The 24,020-nt window shown below is 47.0% G+C and overlaps 1 protein-coding gene across 29 annotated transcripts in view; it reads left to right on the top strand.

Moving 5' to 3' along the window:
* Positions 1-24,020, top strand: part of TRERF1 (transcriptional regulating factor 1) — a 186,640-nt gene that overhangs the window by 137,167 nt on the left and 25,453 nt on the right. For 24 of the 29 annotated variants that reach the window (XM_016128553.2, XM_016128557.2, XM_016128545.2 and 21 more), the window contains 8 exons: positions 11,910-13,614; positions 14,922-14,968; positions 15,887-16,037; positions 17,065-17,364; positions 20,695-21,079; positions 21,748-21,814; positions 22,865-23,004; positions 23,138-23,241. In XM_016128553.2, coding sequence (XP_015984039.2) covers positions 12,169-13,614; positions 14,922-14,968; positions 15,887-16,037; positions 17,065-17,364; positions 20,695-21,079; positions 21,748-21,814; positions 22,865-23,004; positions 23,138-23,241 — 2,640 coding nt within the window. In that variant the 5' untranslated portion in view covers positions 11,910-12,168. The remainder of the gene's footprint in view (positions 1-11,909; positions 13,615-14,921; positions 14,969-15,886; positions 16,038-17,064; positions 17,365-20,694; positions 21,080-21,747; positions 21,815-22,864; positions 23,005-23,137; positions 23,242-24,020) is intronic. The other 5 variants (XM_016128564.2, XM_016128561.2, XM_016128569.2 and 2 more) reach the window with 3 other exon arrangements.

Below are 24,020 nucleotides of genomic sequence, written 5' to 3'. Positions count from 1 at the left end.
CTTGAAATCTCTCTCTACCGTTCTCCGTCTTCTGAGTCTACAAGTCCTGTTGAAACTTAACATCTTTCATGAAGGATTCTCTGAGTCCCAGCCAGTCACTGTAACAAAATACTTATTGAGGCTTGGACTCTGCCTCAAAAGAGTACTAAGATATTTTTGTTTTAAGTTAAAATAACATTTTAAGGCATGAATGTACTACTTTTAAGCGTACATGCAGGGTTTTTCACTGTGTTATTGCACGTTTTTTTTTTTTTGGAGATGTAATAGATTCCTATGGTTCTATAATTTAGAAAAATATAAAAAGCTCAAAAGGAAGTCTTCCCATTCATCTTTTCATTCAGCCTGTAGACAACCATGACTAGTTGCTTGGATCTTTCTAGATTTTCTTTATGTATAACAAGCAACTATGAATATACAGTTGATCCTCATTATTCTCTTCTTTCATATTAGCAAATTCTCCTACTCTCTAAAATTCATTTGTAACCCTAAAAGCAATACTCATGGCGCTTTTGCAGCCATTAGTGGACATGCACAGAGCAGTGAAAAACTGAGTTGCCTAACACCCAGCAGAGGTTGATCAAGGTGATGTTTTGCCATCTTGTTTCAGCTCTCATACTACAAATAAGTGTCCTACTCACTGTCTATTTAATGCCACTTTTTTTTCACATTTCTGTGCTTTTTGTTGCTGATTTGCTGTTTATATTGGCCTCCAAGTGTAATGCTGAGGTGCTGTTTAGTGTGCCTAAGTGCAAGAAGGCTGTGATATGCCTTATGGAGAAAGTACATGTGTTAGATAAGCTTTATTCGGCATCAGTTGATAGTGCTGTTGGCCATGACTTCAGTGTTAATCAATCAACAATACATATTTAATAAAGTGTCTCCAAATAGGAACACACATAAAACAAGATTATGTATTGATTGGTTGATGAAAATGTAATGACTAGAGGCTTACGGGAACCTCACCTTCTATTTCCCCTAGAAGCAGTGGTACAGGGTTCACTAATTCGGTGTTGGTGCCAACTTTATAGAACATAACTACTGTGAATAATGAGAATCTATCTATATTCTATTTTAACCTTGGAAATCTTTCCATACCAGTTTCCTTGTACGTTTTAATAGCTGTATAGTACTCCATCATATGGTTATTCTATAATTTTCTTTAACCAATCCCTTATTGATAGGCACTTGGGATGTTTTTAACCTTTGGCTATTCAAACAATACTGTGGTGTATACATTTGTCTATAAGTCATTTGTATGTGTGATTTATTTTTTTTTTTATGATCTCTGCTGTAATGAACTTAGTAGAAAGGGAATTGTGAACTCCAGGGTATATATCCTGAAGAAATTCTCACAGAGGTTCATAAGGGAACACATCTGAGAATGTTCATCACAAGTTGGCAAGGTAGTAAAGTGTGATGTATGCATGTTCCCACCTGGGGTGATTGTTGTGGGAGGCATTTGAAAAACTCGGCACCACGCCTGACCCGAGGTTAGCGCCCAGTATGTGTTAGCCATCATCATTCTTCCTTCTCATTTGCTCAACAGCATCCTAGTCCAACTCCTCAGCATAGTGCTGGTGTCTTTCCTGCTGATCTTCCAGCTGCAACCCGTCACACTGTGATCCGTCTCCACACAGGGCTGGAGGAAGCCCGGCAGTGTTGGGGACATTGGCCGACATCAGCTCTCCGAGGGAGGGATTGGCTCCTTCACTTCCTGATCTTTAGCCATGCGCACAGGATTAGTATTTGACAAACTCACTTGATGCATTTCATAAATATTAAGTAAATCTGCTTCTGTCTAAACACTGCTCATGGCACGGTGGAAAAGGGAGGGAGAGACTTTAAAACGGAGGTATTAAGACATAATTCTGTTCCTATAGACCTTAAAATCTAGTATTGGTTGTTTGAAAATAACACTCAAACTGACTGGCCTGGTAGAGGCATGTTTCCAACAAATAGGATTATGTGTGGGCCTATAAAACCTTCACCTAGGATTTGGTCCTCATACTCTTTCCAAGGCCCCAGGGGCCCTAGTTCTGCCCTTTTGTTTCAGCTGCAGGGGTCCCTGGTGGATACATCACTTCAGCCCTCTGGTTTGGGAGCAGCAAAAAGAAATTGGGCAAGAAATTGGGACAGTAAGATAAGGGAGGGCCAAAGACCAATAGAATATCTGTCTTGGGCATGTCCAGACAGGCTTAGGGACTTCCTAGAGAGGATCTAAAACATTAGCAGAGGAGGGAGCAAACCCAGAAAAGCACAGGGTACCCTCTTGGTTCCCTGAGGCCTCTCAGTACCGTTTGGTGGACGGAAACCAGCCTGTGTGGTCTTCTCGCCATCCGCACACAAAACTCCTACCAGCAGGATGTCAGGTGAAGGGGTTGTAGGGAATGTTCACTTCCAACTTTATTCTAAACTACTTGAATTCTCAGACATGCCTATAAATTCAAGGATACAGTTTTCCTTAATCGTGGCATGCTGTGCTTCAGAAAGAGACTCTCCTGACAAAACTAGTCTCAGCAGCTCCCATTCACTTGTCCCTTGCAGGATTCTTCCCGACTCGCTCCCACGGTCTATTCATTCTTGTTTCCCTACCTCAGCAGTTTCCTATGGGCCCTGGGAGCCTGCTCAAGGTGCTGCTGGGGTGGGTGAGGCTCCTCCGGACCTTTGAATGAGGAGTCCCTCTGGTCTGATTGAGAAAACTGCCCTCGGAGAGCTCATGCCTGCTGCGAAGGTCAGGGTGTGATCCACGATTGGTGATCATCTATAGGAGGAAGCCAGAAACCCAGTCAACAGGGGCCTGGGGGAGGGAGCAACTTAGGAAGTGCTGCTAGGAAAGCCTCTAGCCCCAGACACCAGAGGTTCCTCTGGTTTGTTTCTTGACTCCCAAAATGTCCCCCAAATTCTTAGAAGTCTGAGCCAGAAGGGCCATGGGGGTGGTTGTCTCAGCCCCTTTCTTACAAGAAAAGAGCCCAGTGGCCCTAGCATTGCCCCAGGATGGGTCCTGTGTTGCTGCCGCTGTGTACAGAATGCCTCGGTGTGGTCACATCACAACCTAGGGTGCCTCCTGTCTGCAACACAGGTAGGAAAGCCAAGAGAGACCAACACCACAAGCACAAAAACACCACAGCATGGTTATTTTACACACAAGGGAGCACCACAGACTCGCTACCAATGAGCTGCGAACTATTTTCCTGAAAGAAGAGGGAGGTGGTTTCCCCTGAGACACTAACCTTTTCTCTGGGGCCTTAGGTGTCCAGGGGCATTTTGTTTTTTTATAGTCCTATGTCCTTGAAGGCCACAGGCCAAGCCAAGCCTGCTGCCTCATTCGGGAACCGAACCCCTAACCACAGTAGCCCACCTGGAACCCTTGGGGTCGAAAGTCTGTGGGGCAGGTGTGATCCCACGTGACAGCGCTGGCCACTCCTCCCCCGTCACCCCTTGTGGAGGAAGCGAGTCTGCGCCTCCAGCCTGCTGGAGCTCTCTGGCAGCTCAGCAACCAGGGTGCTGGGTATGGGGCCCAAGCGATAGAAATAAAGCCCTCCGGTGCTTGACTTGCATTTTCTTAGGTTTATAATTCACTCAGACTCCTGATGAGGCCAAGGGTGCCAGACCTACCTGCCAACCACCACCCCTTCCACTCTGTCTTCGCTCCCAACATTCCCTGGGGCTTCATCAAAGGAAGGAAAATCTCCCATTCTCCCAGCCTTACCCTACCCTTCCCTGCCCAGGACAGCTGCAGGGATGGGGATCCTTTCTTTGTCTGCAGTCACAAGCATTGATTCATGAGGCCTTAGCCTCAATTCCTCAGGGACAAAAGTGGAGGATCCTCCCCATGGGCCCAGGTCCAGACCCTTCAACTGGCACCCCTCTGAGACCCTCCCTAAATCCCTAATAGCAAGGATCTGCCTGCTATGCCTCCTGGGCCCTGGCTGGAGTGACCTCACCCCCTCTTCAAGGCCCTCCTCTGCCACCTCTCTGTGAAATTTCTAGCAGTCTTTAGGAAGCACTCCCCTCCCAGACTGTGGGGGCTCAAGGTTTTTTTTTTTCTCCCCAGCAGAGTCCCCCAGCACAGTAGGTCCTCAATGTGAGTTTGTGGGAAAGAATATAAAGGGCAAGACCGGGCACAGATGCCAGTCTCTGGACCATGAGGCCAATAGCCATGACCTGGTCAGATCTCCTGGCACAAATTAGGTCTTCAGTACGGTTGCTGATTGATCCTAAAACTCTCCTAGTAGCTGTTCCTTAGGAGCAACTTGTGGTTATGAAGTCAGGGTTTGGGTCACTCAGGAACTCACACGTGAATTATTCAGGTATCTCCTCTGCCCTGTCTTCTCTCTGCAGACCTCTTGTCAACCTCCAGCACCTCTCTCACTGCGCTGTATTCAGAGTTAGGGCCCATAATCCTAATCTCCCTACCCCGTCCCAGCCATTTGTGGAAGGGGGTGGTTTGAAAAACTGTGTCCAAGATTCTGTCAACAAGGTCCACTCGGACAATGGCTGCCTCCTCCAGGAAGCCACCCTAGACTCATGTGGTGCTCTTTTCTTTCCCCATGTTCTCAGCACCTACACTCTGTGCCAGCTAGGGAAGTAGAGAAGTAGAGAAGGAGTGGCGTGTGGTGGTCACAGGAGAGATGATGTTCACTCCCTGGTAGACAGCTTTTAGCCTACAGGAGAGAACAACAACAGTGAGGACCAATAATTTGCCTCCAGAAAGTGAAATAGCTTCAGTCTTCATGTCTTGATGGTGAGCTGTCCACAGGAAGGAAACGCCCCATTTTCACATTCCCAGGCTTCTTCTTGATTCCTAGGACTTAGAGGGAGCAGTTGATGCCACAGGGTGAGGCTGAAGGATGGAGAAATAAATGTCCCTTGCTGCCAGGAGGAAGCCTTGAAAATCCTCCCACAGCTGAGAGTCAGCCTGAAACCCAGGGCAGGGAGCAGCGGGGCCCTGAAGAAGCCAGAGTGAGCCAGTTATTCTGCACGGAGGGAGATTCTGGCTCCAGTCACCGTCATTGACGGAATTTGTCCACAGTCGTTGGGTTACTGGATTATAAAATACCCTTTATTTACAAGACTAATCAGAAAGCATTTAGAACAACAGCATTGCTATCAAGGAGTCCACGAATCATGAGTCCACGTCTTGGAGAAGTGCCTTGGCTTCTGCTTCCTTTTGGGAGTTGGGGAGAGAGCTGGAGTAAGAAGACTCCCAGAGGAACCCAAGTTCAGCTCCTTCAGCAGACCCGAGGGGAAGGCTTGACTTAAACCTAAGCCAAGTCATTTGGGGAATTGTGTATACAGTCTCTGGATGTCGGAAAAAGGAAAATCTTTTTGGATTTCTTCCTCAAACAAGAGGTGGTGTTCTGGCGGGAGCAGGGTGTTACCCCATCTGAATTGTAAGCAAACAAGCCCTACAGAGACCTTGGCCAAAGTCAACTTCCTCTCTTTCTCTCTCTCTTTCTGGTTCAAAGGACAGTCCTTTTGGACAGATATCTTCCTTGCAGACTGTGCTCAGTCTCCTGGTGCCCCTAGGGCTGTAGAGGGAAGAAGAGGGACTTTGATGCACTGGAACAAGGGTAGTTCAGCCCCGGTCCAGCCCATGCCTATTCTTGTACGGCCTGTGAGCTAAGAATTGTTTTTACATTTTTAAATGGATGAAGAAAAATCGGAAGAAAAGCAATAATATTTCTTCTCTCATGAACATGATATAAAATTCAAATTTCAGCATCCGTAAATGAGGTTGGTTGCATTGGAAACATGGCCACGCCCATTCATTTTTATATCAGCTGTGGCTGCTTTCACATTACAGCTGCAGAGTCGTGACAGGGATCATATGGCCTGCAAAGCTGAAACTATTCACTAGCTGGCCTGTACACAAAAACCACTGTGCTGGGAGGTCTGTGCGCCTTAGGGCACTGTGCCCGCAACAGAAAATAGTAAATTCTGGGCCTCAGTCCATGTCAGAAGCATGGAAACCTGGGGGCGAAGTGTCTGCTCTGGGTCTCTTTTTGCCTGGCTCAGCATTTCCATTCAATGAGCGGTTACTGAGCATCTGCTGTGTCCAAATCCCTGGGGACACATGACAGGTAGAATGCTGTTGCTTCCTTGGAATGACTGGACAGCTAGAGGGGAGATGGGCAAGGGAGCAGGTCATTTGACTCAAAGGCTTCAGGGGAGCGCAGAGGGCTCCTTGGGCTCTGAGCAGCCATTTATTTATTGAGTCCTCTCCAGAATCCCGGTGTCGTGTTCTAAGGAGAATTGACCAAAGAAATGTGAAAGTAGTAGTTCTGTTAATTACTTGATGAATGAAAAAGCTCCTGGTGCCAATTACCCAGTAGGAAATATTGTACATAATGAGCAAAACAGTTACCTTGTTAGAAAAATAAGAGAGACTTGAAGGCTGAGTGGGTAGTGTAACAGTTCTGTGACATTGACTAATCCACTAAGAACAGTCTCCAGGTTTTAAATGATATGTTCAAAATAGCCTTTTGACAGGATGCTGAACTGAGGACCTGGCATGCTACCTTCTGTGTAGAAGGGGTGGGAACAGTGGTGCATACAAGCATTCTTGTATGAGCATAAAATGTCTCTGGAATATATGAGAACTTGAGTGATTGTCCCAGGAGGGTTGCTGCGTGTCTGGGGACGGGGGTGGGAGAAAGACTTTTCACATATACCCTTTTAAAGAGTGTTGCTCTAACTTTTTACTTTATTTTCAAGCATTTATTTGGGATAATTTTCACTCTTATATACTCCTTTATGCCTTTTGAATTTTGGACCATGTGAATATAGTACCTATTCAAAAAATATATAAATTTAATGTAAAATAAATAGCACATGGTTTTGCTATTACCGCCTTATGTCTTTCTAGGGAAATCATTTTTCCTCTTTTTCATTTAACATAATTCTCGTTTGACTACTACCCTGAGCCAGGCACTGTTCTAGACCCAGCAGTTACGTCCCTGGGCCTCAGTTTCTTCGTCTGTAATGTGAGGAGACTAGAGGACCTCTAAGGCAGTCTTCAACTTGAGAGGGCATCAGACTCGACAGTAGGGCTCAGCATTAAAACACAGACTGCTGGCCCCCATCCCCAAGTTTCTGATTCAGTAGGTCTTGATGGGGCCCAGAAATTAGCATTTATAACAAATTCTCAGATGATGCTGATTCTGCTGGCCCAGGAACTACAGTTCAGGAACCCACCAAGGACTTTCTAGGGTTCTGTGCTTATACACTGCCTTTCCAGTTCTGAAAACATCTGTGAATGAAGAACAGTTCCTGTAGAGCAGAACACGAGAGTAATCCCTCTCCCCCAACAGTTTGGGAGCACTTAACAAAGGAGTCATACCAACAGAAGTAAAATTATCTTGCTCTTATTCCACCCACAGGAACAGGGAGAATGTGGTCAGAGTCTGGTGAGTTTCGACAAGTAATTCTTCCTGGAGGAGGTACTTTGGTGCAAAGCTTTCAAGACAGGTTAAGTGGCAAGGTTTAAGCCAGGCGGAGCATTCTGAAATCACCAGGCATAATGCCCACAAGATAACACTTCTGGACATGATTTGAATGCCCCCACAGTTTATCCCTACCGTATGAATTTAGCCTGGTCATTGGTGAGCTCCTGACAAGGACATGGTGCCCCAGTATGGACCCCTACATCTGAGTCCATGCCTTTGTGCACGTGGTTCCCTCTTCCAGAATACCCTTCCAAATCCTTTTACTTCTGTAAGCTCTATTTGTCCATTAGGACCAAGATGAATTCTAACTATTCTCTGTGAGAACTTAACATTTCCTCAGCCTACACTGAGCATCTTTTTCTACCTCTATCAATTCATTGAGACACTCGATCATCATCTTATTTTTTTTGCAATCACTGATTCATTCATTCCGCAAATATGACCCCTCCTTATTAGAGGAGCTACAATATGCTGGGCTTGGGAATAGAATCATAAACAAAAATAGATATGATCCCTGCTCCAACACAGAAAGACCCATTAATCAAATTATTGCACTACACTAATGGAAGTATAATTACAAACTGAAAAGAGTGGTTGAAGGAAAGGAATATGGTTTCATGAGAATATATAAGAAAGGCCTCTGATGTAGATGGGGTTGGGGTCAGGGTGGACTTTTTGAGAAAGTATAGTTTGAGATCTAAAGGATTCCCAGGAGACTTGGCTAGACAGCGGGAAGAGCTCGGGGGGACCAGCGTGTACAAAGTTTCTATTGTCAGAGACAGCCTGGCAGGTTCAAGGAACTGAGAGAAGACCAGAATGGCTAGGGGTAAGGGAAGGGAAGGGAATAAGGAACTGGAGAAAGGGAATTTATTGTGAGACTGAGGACAAACTTCACAACACCCTGTCAACCTTGTGAATAATTTTGATTTTTGATCCGAGAGTGTTAGGATGCCATCAAACAGTTTTAAACAGTGGCATCATGATGGCATCAGTGTTATGTTTTGAAAAGTATGTTGGGCTGCTGCTCTCTGGAGAATGGATACGATTGAAAGCAGAGAGGCCTGTCTGAAGGCTGTCGAAACCGTCCAGAAGACCGATTCCACGTGTTAGACTAGGGCAATAGTAGTGGAACCAGAGAAAAATGGACGGAGTTAAGGACATCTGAGGAGGTAAATTGATAGCGGTGGTTAGTGAAGGGAGAGGGAGGACTTCAGGGCCAGACTTTGGAACAGCGTCCATTTTGGGGGAGGTGATGTTTATTGTACTCTTGCATATGGAAGTGGTGAGACAGAGTAGGCAGCCGATCAGGAGCTCAGCTCCTCTGAGGTGCGGGTAGTTGTTGGGCATCAGCAAGGTATGTGTGGTGGGTGAGGATGTCAAGGGAGGGAGCGCGTGTGGGAAAAGGAAGGGTGTCTCCTCAGACTAGGTCATAAGCCCCTGAAGGGCAGAGCACTGGAGGAGGGAGAGTCACTTCCCACTGGCAGCATTGGGGATCTTTCTCTCATTTCTCCCTCTCTTCCTGTGCACTATTATCCAAATTCAGGTCTTAATTATGTCTCAGCCTGGATGCAGCAGGAACCTGCTAATCCATTGCTTCTCAAATTTTAAAGTGCACACAAGTGTGTGTGGGGGGGGGCGGTTCTTGATAAAACGCAGCTTTTGATAAATAGATCTGGGCCGAAGCCTCTGAATTTCTAACGAGCTCCCAGTGATAGGAACCACCTTTTGAGAAGAGAGAGGAGTTGGTCTCCCTGCTTCTGAAGCTCAGTGCTCTCACGCCCAGAGCCCTCATGCCCCTGCTCAGAAGCCATTCACGGTGCAAGCGTAACCTCACTTTCAGGATCTGCCCCAGCTGTCTTTGGCCAGCCCTTGCTTCCTCCCACTGCTTCCCTTCATCCACCCTCCATTCCACCAAACCAAACCCCTCACTCTGAATTTGTCCGTCTCCTTCTCTTGTTCAGAAAGGGTCAGAGACCAACTCAGGCTAGCTCCCAGCTGGAGGTGGGCTACTGCAGTGGTCTTTGAACTTTTCTGCTTAAAAGCCCCCATGAAAGGATTTTTTAAAACTATTTGCCCCCTCACACATTTTTAAGTTTACATCTACATTTTTAGTCATATGTTTGTAGAAGATGCAATGTCTAGTATATTATAAACATTGATATTTTTAAGTAAAACTATTACATCACTGTTTTAAATTCATTTGGTAGACTCTAAACACCATAACAATCTGATACCTACCATCATCCATTTTAAAAATGCATGAATGCCCTCTTCGTTAATAGCCAGTGTTTGTTTTTCTTCTTGAAATTTTATTTCTGTTACGCTTCCCCTGTGGAATTTTGTTCTAATATAATATATGTAATATATTTTTATGCTTAAAACTCATTCATTTATTTCCCTATCATATTTCTCCGTAACAATTTTATATGAAGTTAAAATTTTTTAATTTCCTGAAGTCATAAAGCTCTAAGTATTAACATTTTCTTCTGGTTTGAGTTATTGTTAACAATTATTAATAGTATGCAGTCGATTAAAAACAACATAAATGTATTACTAATTTGGATAAATAATTAATAAACATGAAAACTAAAATTTTATTGAAAATGCATCCCTTAATAGTATCTCAAGATGGTGATGCTGGATGATTTAAAAATTTTTTCTTATTCCACAAATAGTATTTTGAATTTAATGGTGTTAAATGCTAAAAGGAGAAGTACATGAGCTATGAGAGTAGGGACTACAGTAGATTCTGAGGACAAGAACATGTTCTTTATACAAGAGATAAGGTCATCCTTGAAGGTTGTGCAGCAGTTGGCCACGTGAGGAAAGGGAACAGCATGATGGAAGAGCCTAAGTTGAACAAAAGAGTGCTCAGACCATAGTGACAAAGTAAAAATTTTTTATCGACATACAACAGACACACCAATATGTGACCAGGGCAGAGAGTACAGGTTGAGTTACCACAGAGTGAGCACATTCACGCAGTTATCACCTGGGTCTAGAAACAGAATATTGCTGGTACTGGGTTAATTCTTTAATTTGTTTGTTTATTTAAAGAAGAATATTGTTTATTACATGAAGCACGAGACAAGGATCGGCATTAGTTGTCTTTCCATTTTTCATTTTTATGAAAACCTTGATTCACATGAACTAGTAGATAGAAATACAATTTTGTTAAAGCGGGGTCACTTGGTTCTAAATCTGTTTCTGAATGATATGCCAAAAATTACATAGCGATCACTGACAACTATATTTTAATTACTTCTGTCTGGCCTTCCTAATAAAAAAAGAATTGGAAATTGCCCAGCTTGCAAAAGAAAGAGTTGCTTGCTTTCTTACTTTTCAAAACATCCTCTTATGTGGTGACCAGCAGTTAATCCCTAGGGCAGTAGACCCAGGTAAGATTTGGATGGTATGGGTAAGAGGTTTGCCTTTCTTTTGTAAAGGAGGAGGGCCCTTGTGAAAGAGCAGATATAAAAGGATGCTTTGTACCTCTAGCACCCATCAGTTCTAGAGAAGAGTGTCTATGGAAGTTGAGGATCTGGAATTGATCCTCTTGAAACTTTCCTTTAAAACTTTGAGCTCACGTATAGTGCTTGGAAAGTCTTCATGTACTCCCAGGGGTTTGCATACCCCAGTTTGAGCTCCATAAAAGAACCTGGATCCAAACCAGACTAGACCAGTCTCTCCAAATTTTCAAGATCATGTTTCTAAGAGACAGAATTGGATTGGCCCAGCTGGTTTTTTTGTGCCAGGCCACATCATGGGCTTCTAGCCAGGTGGTCAGCACTGTGCACAGATGTTTCTCTGAGCAGGGGCCACAAGCTAGTAACTGTTGACCTAACAAGCAAACTAACAAGTGCATCACTCCTCCATGAAACTTTCCTCAGTTCTGTTCTGCCTGAAATACACTCTCCAATCTATGAGATCTCATGTCTGTGATTTTTACATTTTTATCACATGCATTTCTTTCCTTCTTGTCTTGTACTTATTCATGTGACCCATCACCTTTTCTCACTATAAGCTTCTCAAGAACTGGTTCACGTCTTAATCATTTCCCAGCTTTGTGTCTTATACTTCGTAGATGTCTAATAAGTATTTGTTGGGCAGGTAAGTCGATTAATGAATGTCTTAAACTTTTTCATATCTATAGGTTCTAGAATAGTGCTGGACTTTCAGTTGCAGAGTCCCAGAAGAGCAGATGAATTAATCAGTGAGCAAAACAATGAATTAACAAATCGATGACTAATGAGCCATTGCACAATGGCTCGAAAGTGAGAATCACATCTCACAGGTCTAGATCTGTAGAATCAGTGAAAGGGTGCGTCATGTATGAAAGTCGCTATCTCTAATCAAGCATCCTGTTTTGTATTTATTTCTATAACTGGTCATGGTAGATATAATTGCTCATTGCAAAACAGCCACATAAATCCTTTCCTGTTCTTTGCATCTGTCTCGCAGGTGTGAGCGGCATCTCTTCACCACGGTGGTGTTTGGTCCATACCTCAGCCCTGGTGAGGATGTAAAACCCCCCACTCTGTACATGAGTGGTACAGGCCAACAGGAACACCTGGCTCCAGCCACCTTTACAGACATGTCAGCTGTGGAGTAGTGTGGACGCTTTTTCTCACCTTCTCAGGGTTTCAGTCCTTTTGGCTTTGTTTCACTGACCTTTTTTTATGGTTTTGTGGCTGGACATTTCACGACCGAGGCAGGCACCATGGGAGATCAGCAACTGTACAAGACCAACCATGTGGCCCACAGTGGCGAGAACCTTTTCTACCAACAGCCACCACTGGGCGTCCACAGTGGGCTGAACCACAGCTATGGGAATACAGTCACAGGGGCCGGAATGGATGCCCCTCAGGCATCACCCATTTCCCCCCACTTCCCTCAGGATACTCGGGATGGTCTAGGTTTGCCTGTGGGCTCCAAAAACCTTGGCCAAGTGGATACCTCGAGGCAGGGAGGGTGGGGAGGCCATGCAGGGCCTGGAAACCATGTCCAGCTACGTGGCAACCTGACCAACTCAAACATGATGTGGGGGACACCGGCCCAGGCTGAACCCACCGATGGCTACCAGTATACCTACTCCCAGGCCAGCGAGATCCGGACCCAGAAACTCACCAGTGGTGTCCTGCACAAGCTAGACTCTTTCACCCAGGTGTTTGCCAACCAAAACCTGCGGATTCAGGTCAACAATATGGCCCAGGTGCTGCACACCCAGTCAGCAGTGATGGATGGAGCCCCCGACAGTGCCCTCCGCCAGCTGCTGTCCCAGAAGCCCATGGAGTCCTCAGCACCGGGTGTCGCTTCTCGCTACCAGCAGGTGTCCCAGCAGTCTCACCCTGGTTTCACTGGTGGGCTGTCTAAACCAGCTCTTCAGGTCGGGCAGCACCCGAACCAAGGGCACCTATATTACGACTACCAGCAGCCACTGGCTCAGATGTCAGTGCAGGGAGGACAGCCACTGCAGGCCCCACAGGTGCTGTCCCAGCACATGCAGCAGATACAGCAGCACCAGTATTACCCGCAGCAGCAACAGCAGCAACAGCAGCAAGCTGGGCAGCAGCGTATGTCCCTGCAAGAAATGCAGCAGCAGCAGCAGCAACAGCAGATTCGCCCACCGCAGCCGCAGCAGCCGCCGCAGCAGCAGCTGCAGCTGCGGCAGAGTTCAATGCAGATACCTCAGTATTATCAGTCCCCACCCATGATGCAGCACTTGCAAGAGCAGCAGCAGCAGCAGCAGCAGCAACAAATGCACCTGCAGCCCCCTTCCTATCACAGGGACCCCCACCAGTACACCCCAGAGCAGGCGCACGCTGTCCAGCTGATTCAGCTAGGCTCCATGCCCCAGTACTACTACCAAGAGCCCCAGCAGCCCTACAGCCATCCCCTCTACCAGCAGAGCCACCTGTCCCAGCACCAGCAGCGCGAGGACAGTCAGCCCAAGACTTACCCAAGCGACAGGCAGACCCAGGTCATGCTGAGTTCTCACGGGGACCTGGGGCCTCCTGACACAGGAATGGGAGACCCAGCAAGCTCAGACCTGAACCGGGTCAGCAGTGCCCTCCCCCACCGGCCACTCCTGTCTCCCAGTGGGATCCACCTCAACAACATGGCGCCTCAGCACCAGCAACTGTCTCCCAGTGCCATGTGGCCCCAGGTATTCTCACGGTGGAAGTGTCTCCTGGTATCTCAGCTACAGGGCCAGCCAGGGCCAAGTCTGTGCAGTGCCCAGTCCTCTCTCCAACCCCTTCAGCTGTTTTTTTTGTTGTTGTTGTTACTTATTCATTCCATCAGTGTTAACCTACATGTGCCAGACACTGTCCGTGCCGGGCGCTTCGAATACAAGATCAGTTTTGACTCAACCTTTACTCCATAGAGCATCTAATCTCACTAAGGAAATGGCCAAAATACCGCATCAGGTCCTCAGTGATGCATGTAATGAGTCAAGTGCCCAGGGACCACGCAGTGGGAGTATCTGGTCCTCCTTGAATCTGTGTGCTCGGGGTGTGCCCTGTGAAACTGTTTCCCCTTTGGGACGGAGAACGCATTATGACAGCAGTTCTCAAAATATATTACTCAGTACAGGAGTTCCATAGAATGTTTAATGGATGTTGCTTGCTTGGGGATGGGCAGGGGGTGAAATTCTGTGAAACAGGTTACAGTGTTGCAGGGCTTTTCAGTGCCTTTAATATGCTGATGTGCACTCTGAATCTCCCAAAGCGGACACCACATGTAATGGCAGAGACAAAAAAGATCCAGGTAGGTAAGGCGTAAAAGCACAATGGCCCGGTATGAGACAATAGGAGTGGTGGCCACTGTAGTAGCCTGCAGAACAAATGCCCCCATCGAATGGGATTCTCATTCAGGATTTTCGAAGAACAGTCTACCCAAACAAAACATGTCCGCAGGTCAGATTCAGCCTGGAGGCCACAGTTATTAAATCTCAAGTGCTTCCCAAATGTATTTGACCACAAAACAGCCTACTGTGCGCTGGGTACTGTTCGTGCCTTGGCATGTTGCAAGTGCGACATTCATGTGGCAGCGTGGTCAGGGGCAGAAGAGTACCAGGTTAGATGGAGAGAGGGCTCTGATGGAGGTTGAAGGCCAGCGATGAACTCTCTTTGATTCCGTTTTGTGTGGGGCTGAGGCCCATTAGTAACTGAGAGCCTTATTGATATACGAATAAGATGACATGGTCAAGGCTGGAGAAGAATTCCAGCAGGAGGTCTCCTGGCTATTTTGTACAGCTCTCTGTGGTCCCCAGTTAGGGGGCAGTCAAGGGGAAGAAGTCTCAGGCGTGGAAGAGCGAGGACATGAGCACCTGTGATCGTGGTCGTGTCAGGTGGAGAGTGGGCAGAGTCCCGGATGTGCGGCCTTGGGGTTCCTGCTGCTCAAGGACTCCTTCTGTCAGAAACACATTTTTTTCTCTTCTTTCTTTCGGTGTCCTGCATGGCTCAAAATCAGATGCACCTACCTGATGGCAGAGCCCAGCCAGGGTCCCCTGAATCAAGGTAGGATGGGGACAAGAAGGCTTATTGGTATTTGAGAAGACTGGGAGGTTTTCCTGGGTTTGTCGCCTATGATTCATTTACAAATTCAAAGTCAGTTCTTGAAAGAAGTTTATAAGAATAATAATGACAATTATTGTGTTTGAGTGCTTACCGTATGCTAGACACTGTATTATGTGTAATAAAGTAACCAAGGTCGGGGGCAGGCGGCATGATTGCTATGTGCCTAGCACAGAGTAAGCACTCAATTACTGTTAGCTATTATTATTTTGCAAATGAAAAAACTGAGGCTCAGAGAGCTTAAAGTTGCTCAGTTTTACATCAAGTAAGTAGCAATGCTGGGATTGACTCCCAAGCCTATGTTCTATCCACTGTCCATTCATTCATTCAGTATTTATTGAGTACTTACCGTGTGCCAGGCATAGAGCTAAGCTTTGAGAATGCTACAGTGAACAGTTCAGACTTGTTTTATCCCCTCATGGGCATGGTAAATAAATAAAGACCTAACTACAACCTAATAAGAGTGCTGAAACTCTGTGGTCTGGAGGCTGAACCAGGAGACTTAGACACATGTCTCTAAGGGAAGGTTCTGGAAGAGGTGGGCACAAGCTGACCCTGGAAAGGTAATAAGCTGTAGGTGGGAAAAACGTAGCACCTAAAGGCCTTGAATGAAGAAGGATGTTTTGTTCAACTCTTAATAACTTTGAACAAGCCCTTTTGCACTGTCAAGCCTCAGTTTTCCATCTGTAAATTGGGCATAGTCCCCTGAAGGGCATCGGGGTGATATAAGTGGGGCCATGGACATGGGAGCACTGGATGAAATGAAATGGGTTTGTCGTGGAATGTGAGGTCTTGCGATAAAATCACTGTTCTCCTTCCTTGACGTGTGTGTCCTCTCCATTTGGCTCTATCCTGGAGCAGTAGCCAACCAAAAGGAGTGTTTGGGGAGCAGTTCGATGCCAAGAACAAGCTGACGTGCTCCATCTGCTTGAAGGAGTTCAAGAGCCTACCTGCCCTGAATGGCCACATGCGGTCCCACGGGGGGATGAGGGCTTCTCCCAGCCTCAAACAGGTTAGCAGGGGCCAGTCCCCCTCCCTCCCAAGCCGTGTGCTGCTTGCTTTGCTTTGCTGCCATCAGAGAGTGAGGTGAGCCCCATGAGTGCACCTGGGGAGGCACAGTCCTTTCCTGTGGGGAATGCTTAAGCTTTGACACTGGGAGCCAGTCAGATCAAACGGTCCCCACTTCCACTGGCCTCGTGAACAAGGATCAAAAACAGAGGTGCTAGAAATCCTTTTAGGGGGTTCCAGCCTCCCCACATCCTGGAGAAGACAACCAAGAAGACATTTAGATGCAATATTATTTTTAACTTCTGCCACTTGAAGCACCTAAGACAAGGGTCACTTGGGCCTTCCAGGTCAGTAGTCAATGGCCAAGGAAAGCTAATGTGACCATCAGGCTCTCAGCCAGCATCTCCTCCTCACCAGTGCTTGGTGTCAGACTCTAGCATCTAAAGATCTTAATTTAAATACCCTCAGGATTATCTATGTAGGATATCCATGTCATGAACTATCCATGTAGTTTCAGAGTTAGATTAAAATAATGTCTCAATTCTTTGAATATTTTTATCTGAATTTAAGACTACGGGATTGACTCTGTTCACCCAAGCTTTAGATTATGCAGGTGACTCCATCTCCTGACCATGCCAGGGAAAAGAGCGTTGTCTTCCATTTGACCAACGAGTAAAATGAGACTCATCAAATTAAAAGGTGCTGCACGAGAGCTTTTTTTTTTTCAGATTATAAATTTGTCCTTTAAAAGCAGTGACAAGCACAAAAATATATTTTTAGTATTTATATTAATATACAAGTGATCCATGGTCAAGATTTTTTGAATGTAGAAAATAGAGTGCGTGGCCTTGTCCACTGCCAACTGGCATCACGTGAGTCAAGGAACTTGGAGATGCAGCCAGGAAACCACCCTTCAGTGGTCCTCTATCACCCACACGTGATGTCCCGGAACCTTTCAGGGAAAGCAGAGTACATGCCCATTGTGAGAGCTGCGCTCAACCCAGGATCAAAAGCCTTTATTGTCTGTGTAGGAGGAAGGAGAGAAGGCCCTGCCACCTCAGCCCCAGCCACTGCCGCCTCCGCCTCCGCCGCCACCGCAGCTCCCTCCTGAGGCAGAAAGCCTCACACCTATGGTCATGCCCGTGTCTGTCCCTGTCAAGCTTCTCGCGCCCAAGCCCAGCTCTCAGGGCTTCGCCAACAGCGTCGTTGCTGCCCCCTCAGCCAGAGACAAGCCAGCCAGCTCGATGTCGGACGACGAGATGCCCGTGCTCGTGAGGATGACCCTCTCTCCCCCACACTCACCCCAAGGGGCTGTTCCCTGCACGCCTGCTGTGAGTTGCTGCTCTGCCCCACCTGCCTGGGGTGGGGACATCCCTTTGCTTTCTTGGAGATGGGGACAGATCTTCCAGAGCCACTGGTCTGAGTTCAGACATGGGTTGGCCTCTCAGGACGGAGCCCCAAAGGCTGCCTTGGGAATCCCATCCCTGTCCACACTGCCCGCTACCCAGGAAACCCCCGTTATTCTACCAGGCTAATGATTTGAGTTAGACTCTGAGAGACCAAATGGTGTTCCAGATTGAAATAGAGATGATAATTTAGCCGATAATCAGTTATTAAGATATATAAGTATTATCCCTGATAATAAATAGCTGTTGCCCAGGGCCCTGGCCCCTCCTGCAGGATCTCCAGACTCCTCAAATCCAGCAACCAAAGGCTATAGCCCTGGCACCAATTCTGATGGTCAGCCTTATCAGATCCTTAATATTTTCAATATCACACCTGTGTAAATACCGTTGGAGGACCTAATTCATTAAAGTTCCCGAAGTAATTCCACCGAGAGACACCCATCCCCAATCTCAGGAAAGCAAAGAGGTTTGTGTTCCTCACTCACTGTTAAGTTCTCTTTCTCAAATTTCAGGTGTTTCACCGAAGCACCTCAGCTTGGCTCTGAAACAGAGATCTCTCTCTCTCATTCTCTCTCCCCTCTCTCTCTCTTACCTCCCTCTCCCCTGCCACACCCCTCCTCCCTTCCCCGGGGCGGAGGGGTGGGGGTCTGTAACCCATGTGCTTGACTACATCAGATTTGTCCCTTCACCACAAGTGGTTTCTGGGTCATGTTTGTTCTTTGAGACTAGGTGGCTGCTGGGATTCCAGGAGGCATGAGGGTGGCCTTGGGCCATATTAGGAGTAGGGAAGATAATTAAGAGAACTAGAAAAGAGCTTTTGGGGTTCTCTCTGTAATATCAAAGCCTCAGAAGAGGAAAGACTGATGGAGAACTCTGGGGGTGAGGTTTCTTGTAAGGTGGCAAGACTTAATTTAAGGCCAGCAATAGGCAGAGAGATGATAGCCAAGCTCCCTCTTCACCCAAGGAAGTTCTTGATTTGGTGGGAGGGACACCGTTTCTACCCTTGGAAAATTCTTAGCTGGAAGCTGAAGACAGTAAGCTTCTTAGTCACACAGGCAGAGCCCCAGGCAGCATCCTACGCCCCAGTTCAAGACAGTAGGATAAAGGCCAGGGCAGCCCTGGATGTGGCTGGAGAGGAATGCACCGGGGTAGCTAGAGTAATTAGCTGGGGAGAGGCAAGAGAGTTTGGTATGAGTTTGCTCAGAAGATCATCTTGAGGGGAGTTCTGAGCAGGGTTTTGAAGGCAGAGATGAACTTGGCTTTGTGGAAAGGGTGAGAGAGACATCATAAGTGGGGAGATAAGTTGAAGTGGAAGCATGTAAGTGGGATTGAGTAAATGTGAGCAAGGTCCTGACACTCAATATTAAGAAATTAAAATGCTCAGGGAGGAACCCTGAGTTCTCCTACCAACTCTGTTTCTAGCCAGCTGGAACACAGGCGACTGAGACCCTCCCCTCTCAGATCCTCAGATTCTCCCCAGACCTTCAGGGTTTGGACTCATTGGGGAACTTTTAAAACCTCTCAGTGCTTGGCCCTGCCTCCAGTCTGAATAGCTTGGTGGGATGGACACTGTAAATGCTTCCTATCAAGTGCCATTGAGGTCCGACATTCTGGGTGGCTTCCTTGCCCAGAGTCTCAGAGCCATGCCTGTAACCCATGTGGATCAGAAAATCTGGTTTTGAGCTGGAGTAAAGGACCAGAGGCTCAAGTAGAGGAACCCAAGGGGTGTGGATTCCAATTCAGAGTTGAAGTCATGTGAGGTCTGCACGTGTTCAAATAACCTCATCATTTACCCAGGTTGGGGTGTAAAGTTTACAGATTGCTCCCCCAGTTGAGGAGCACAGGCATCCTCTCTCCATTTTCCCCAGTCCCCTCTCTCTGCCTTAGTCTAAGGTAAAGAAGAACACTCTGGTGGGGAGAGGAGGCCTGGTGGGGCTCTCTGGCCTGTGGAGAGACCACCACGGGTAAGCTGGGAGCCTAGGGGCCCTCTCTGCTCCTCCTCCTCTCCCCACCTTCCTGCTTCACTACACTCTCCTCCTGGGGGCTATAACAGCATCCAGAAGACAATTAAGCTCAGGGAGAAACAGGAGGGAGCAGCCTGAAGTGCTGAAGGCAGCAGCAGGGGCCCAGAAAGCCAGGAGGAGCCCAGAACTGAGGGAGACTGTGGCAGGTCACATGACCTGGAGGCAGTTAGTCACATGACCATGGACAGCCCTTCCCATCAACCCCTGCTGCCTTCTAGTCAGGCGCCACCCTGGGCTCAGGAATTGCCAGGGACTGCAGCTGTGACACACACTGGCCTGCAGGGCCTGTGAGGGTACCAGACTGCCCAGAACCTTTCTGCAGGTATCTCCATGGTCTCTTCCAACTTCGCAGCTGCCTCTCCAGCCACATTCAGCTCTCGGTTTTTCTGGGCTGATGCTGGCACACAACCCAAGTCTGTTTGTTTGGCTTTGGCATGCCCTGCTTATCTATTTACGTGCATATGTTTACTTATTACTATATATGTATCCGTGTGGCAGATCTTCCCAGACTATGCTTAGTTCCGCTACCGTAGAATAAACTAACCCTGCTGACAGGAAGCCAGTGTAGGAAAAGGGGTTTGTACATATGAGCCACCAACGCTAGGAGCAGTAAGGAGGGGTGGAGAGAGGGGAGGTTAACCAAATCCAGTCTTAGGAGAGTGGGCCTTCAAGACCATAGATGGCTCTCCCTCAGCCCAAACGTTACCTCAAAGGAATGCCAAGTGTGGGTCACTGGCCCTGAGAGCCTTGGCTAGGCCTGACCCCATCTTCCTGCGCCATAGCCTCTGCCCAGCTTCCCTGGATCAATTATTCTGTCCACTTTTCAGAGCATGTGTTATCTGTCCCTGATATCTGCCCCCAGAGAGCAATGGGGAATTAAAGGGCCCACTCAACTGGCTTCCACACACCAGATGGGAATGCAGTGATAAGCAATAAAAAAAATGTGAATTTATTCTCTCTTGCCCACTCACTATTCCTACCACCCCAGACATTAGAGATTTCTCTCCAGACATTAGGGGTTTCCTCCAAAACCAAAGTTTTCTCCTAGTCAAGACACCAGAACTCACCTTGTCTGAAAATAGATGTAGCTGTTTTTTAAGACACAGGATACTGGGGTCAGACAAGTGGAAGTAGGTCCCCATCAGAATAAAAGTTGTCCTTCCCTCAACATGTGAGGTAGGTCTGTGGGGAAAGCATAAGTATTTGAATTGGATCATTTTCCTGGTTTTAGGAAATCCCCAGGAAGCATCAGCCTGCCATCGCCAAAGCTGAGGAGCCTCTCAAGACTGCACCTGAGAAGAAAAAGTTCCGGCACCGGCCTGAGCCGCTCTTCATTCCGCCACCGCCGTCCTACAACCCCAATCCCGCCTCCTCCTACTCTGGCGCCACCTTGTACCAGAGCCAGCTGCGCTCCCCGCGTGTCCTAGGGGACCACCTGCTTCTGGACCCCGCCCACGAGCTGCCGCCCTATACGCCTCCGCCCATGCTGAGCCCGGTGCGCCTGGGCTCTGGGCTTTTCAGCAATGTCCTCATCTCGGGACATGGCCCGGGCGCCCACCCGCAGCTGCCCCTCACGCCCCTCACGCCCACACCCCGTGTGCTGCTGTGTCGCTCCAGTGAGTCACTCCATGCTCCTCCTCAGCGACCGTGGGGATTTCACCCCTGTCTGTGTTGGGCACCCACCACCCTGGGAGGTCTCACTTTCTTTAGTTGTCTCATGTCATCAACTTTGGTAGCCTTTCTACTGTTATATACCAGGCACTGTGCTAGGTGCTAGAAATACTTAGTATTAAGTGTATTGTATTTATCCTCAGGGAATCATAGTCTAGCTGGGAGGACACCAGACGCTATAATTACAGTCTCTGGAATAAGGAAATGGTTGAAATGTGCATACACTAAATAAGATTGTGCTGTGGATAATCCTATAAGACACCCAAAATAAATATGCCAAGTAGGCATCCAAATAGTACTATATATGATGTGCAAGACCAGGCCTCCACATTTGAGCATGCTCTACAAAGATCAAGGATGGAGAGGCCTATAGCTAGGATCTCTTTCTAGAACAAGAACAGTTTCATAGAAATAATACAGCTTAGCAGACCAGAGAAGGCAGCTGTCTTCTCCTTACCCTGAGGAGAAAAATGGATAATCCTGCCTCCTTGGGGACAGTTGGGAATAATGTGTGGGTTGGGAGGACAGGTCCCTGTTATGACTGGGTAAGTAACTGCTCTTTTGCTCTAGTTTCTTCCTTGTTGACCAGTGACCTCTGGTTTTTGTGCTTCAGATAGCATCGATGGCAGCAGTGTGACAGTCACCCCTGGGCCTGGAGAGCAGACCGTTGATGTTGAACCGTAAGGAAAAGCCAATTATTCTTTAGAGCAGAAGCCTCAACTGAGAAAAGGGATGAGGAGCTTTGAGAAGTAGAGTTAGTATTTCTGGGTCAGAGTGGCCACTGAGGAAGAAGTTGTAGAAATTGTAGGATGGTGGTATTTCTTGAGTACCACTATCCCCTTGTAATTGCTAGTGTTTCAAGGCCTTTGCCGAAGACCGAATAGTAAAGCATGAAGCCCTGTGTTCAGAGAACCTAGCATCCCCATTTCCAGCTCCATGGGCCATTTGGGTTGTGGCCATGTGCTTTCACACCCCCAGTGACATTGAGGCATCTCTCAGAGTGGCCAGCTCCCTATGAGGCTTCTAAACGTCCTTGCTTCCCCCACCCCCTCCGTAAGATACTGGGCCAGTGCTCCGAATGGGCTTGTTGAGTAGTGGGTGGGTGGTGAAGGGTATAATGGAAGAGAAAGAAAGGTGGTTATTTTCATGGGTAAGCACAGAAAAGAGACCCTGTGGTAGAGTGGTAAGTATTGAGTCAGGAATCTGAAAACCTGAGTTCCAGCACCATTTTGTTATTTGATCTTAATCAAATTAACTTTTGGGGCTTTAGTTAATTCATCTTTTAAATGGGAATAATTGTCATTGCCTTGATTATATCACAGGTCTTTGTGAGGTTCAGATGGGCTAATTCATGTGAAAATGGTGTGAAAGGTATAAAAAAAAGTGAAATAAGCACTTTGTATTTGCCTCATTTTTCTCGTTTAGATGATATCATAGCTATGCTCTGGGCAGCTGTTCTCTTACAATGAGCACCCTCCCTCTCTCAGTTCTAGAGCTGCGAAGCCCCAAGCTGACCTCTCCCTTGCTCCCATAGCATCTCTCCCTAGTGTAAAAGCTGTTCCTTATCCCAGTGGAAAGGCTATGCCCGGAATCTTAGGATCACACTGTGAGGAAATGCCCCTGCATTCTTCTTGCAGAAGGAACTGGTTTCCTTCTTTTTCAAGTTCTTGACAGTTGCCCTTGGCCTCCAATTGAAGACCACATTGTTGTTTTTCTTTTTGTCATTAAAGACGTATCAACATTGGCTTGAGATTCCAAGCAGAGATCCCAGAACTCCAGGATGTCTCTGCCCTGGCCCAGGATACACACAAGGCCACATTGGTCTGGAAGCCCTGGCCAGAGTTGGAAAACCATGACCTCCAGCAAAGAGGTATTGGCATGCGGGAAGAAGTGGGCGGAAAAGGTTTTTTTCTCTCACAGAGATCTCTGGCTCTAGGATCTGTGTGTGTTTTCCATGATACTGAGCTCTCCCTGATGCAGTGACCTCTTATTGTTCCCAACAGTGGAGAATCTCCTGAATTTGTGCTGTTCAAGTGCATTGCCAGGTGGAGGGACCAATTCTGAATTTGCTTTGCACTCTCTCTTCGAGGCCAAAGGTGATGTGATGGTAAGGAACCAGGAAAAGTTGGCTTCACAGTTCATATTCTTTGTGTCAGAATTCTGAAAACTATTTCCCCAAGTTTCTTTGTTGTCCCAGCTGCCATGCAACCAATTGATATGATGACCAGTCAACATGCCTCCATATTTTGTCTCTCAGTGAGTAGGTCAAGATTTTAAAACCTGCAGGAAAACCTCCAGTGGGGCTTCTGTTTACGCATCTGAATACTAATTATGGGCACCTTGGTCTTGGGAAATGGGCATTATGTTTCAGCACTCTTGTATCATAAAACATCTCCATTGATGGAGGTAGATGGCCTAAAATAGCCTTTCATACTCTGCCGATTGTCCTTCCCTACTGTGGAAATCAGCCAAAGTTGATATCCACAAAGTCGTTTTATCCCTTAACCAAAACGAAGAGTTTGCTTCATTCTCCCACATTTGACACAGTTCTTTGGTCAAACCAGAACTTTGGTGCCTTCTTCCCAGAATCAGAGCTGACCACTTGCCTGCTCAACCTGGACTCCTAACAAGATCACTCAAGCACGAACCTCAGTTTCCCCTTTAGTAAACGCATGATCTTGTACCAGATCTAGCTTCCTGCTTTTGGATTTTATGGAAATGTGAAAGTCAGCCAGTGTCCCAGTACCACCTTCCCATGAGATAATTGATACCCTTCAAGGATTTTCTAGAATATTGGAGAACTTTCCTTAACCCTTTGAGATTAGTGTTGCAGAGCAGCACTTCTCAAACTTTTGAGATGCACATGAAGCACCCAGGGAATCTTAT

The sequence above is a fragment of the Rousettus aegyptiacus genome, unplaced genomic scaffold, assembly GCF_014176215.1.
Source record: "Rousettus aegyptiacus isolate mRouAeg1 unplaced genomic scaffold, mRouAeg1.p scaffold_m13_p_1, whole genome shotgun sequence".
NCBI lineage: Eukaryota > Metazoa > Chordata > Mammalia > Chiroptera > Pteropodidae > Rousettus > Rousettus aegyptiacus.
This window is presented reverse-complemented; position numbering and strand designations above follow the sequence as displayed.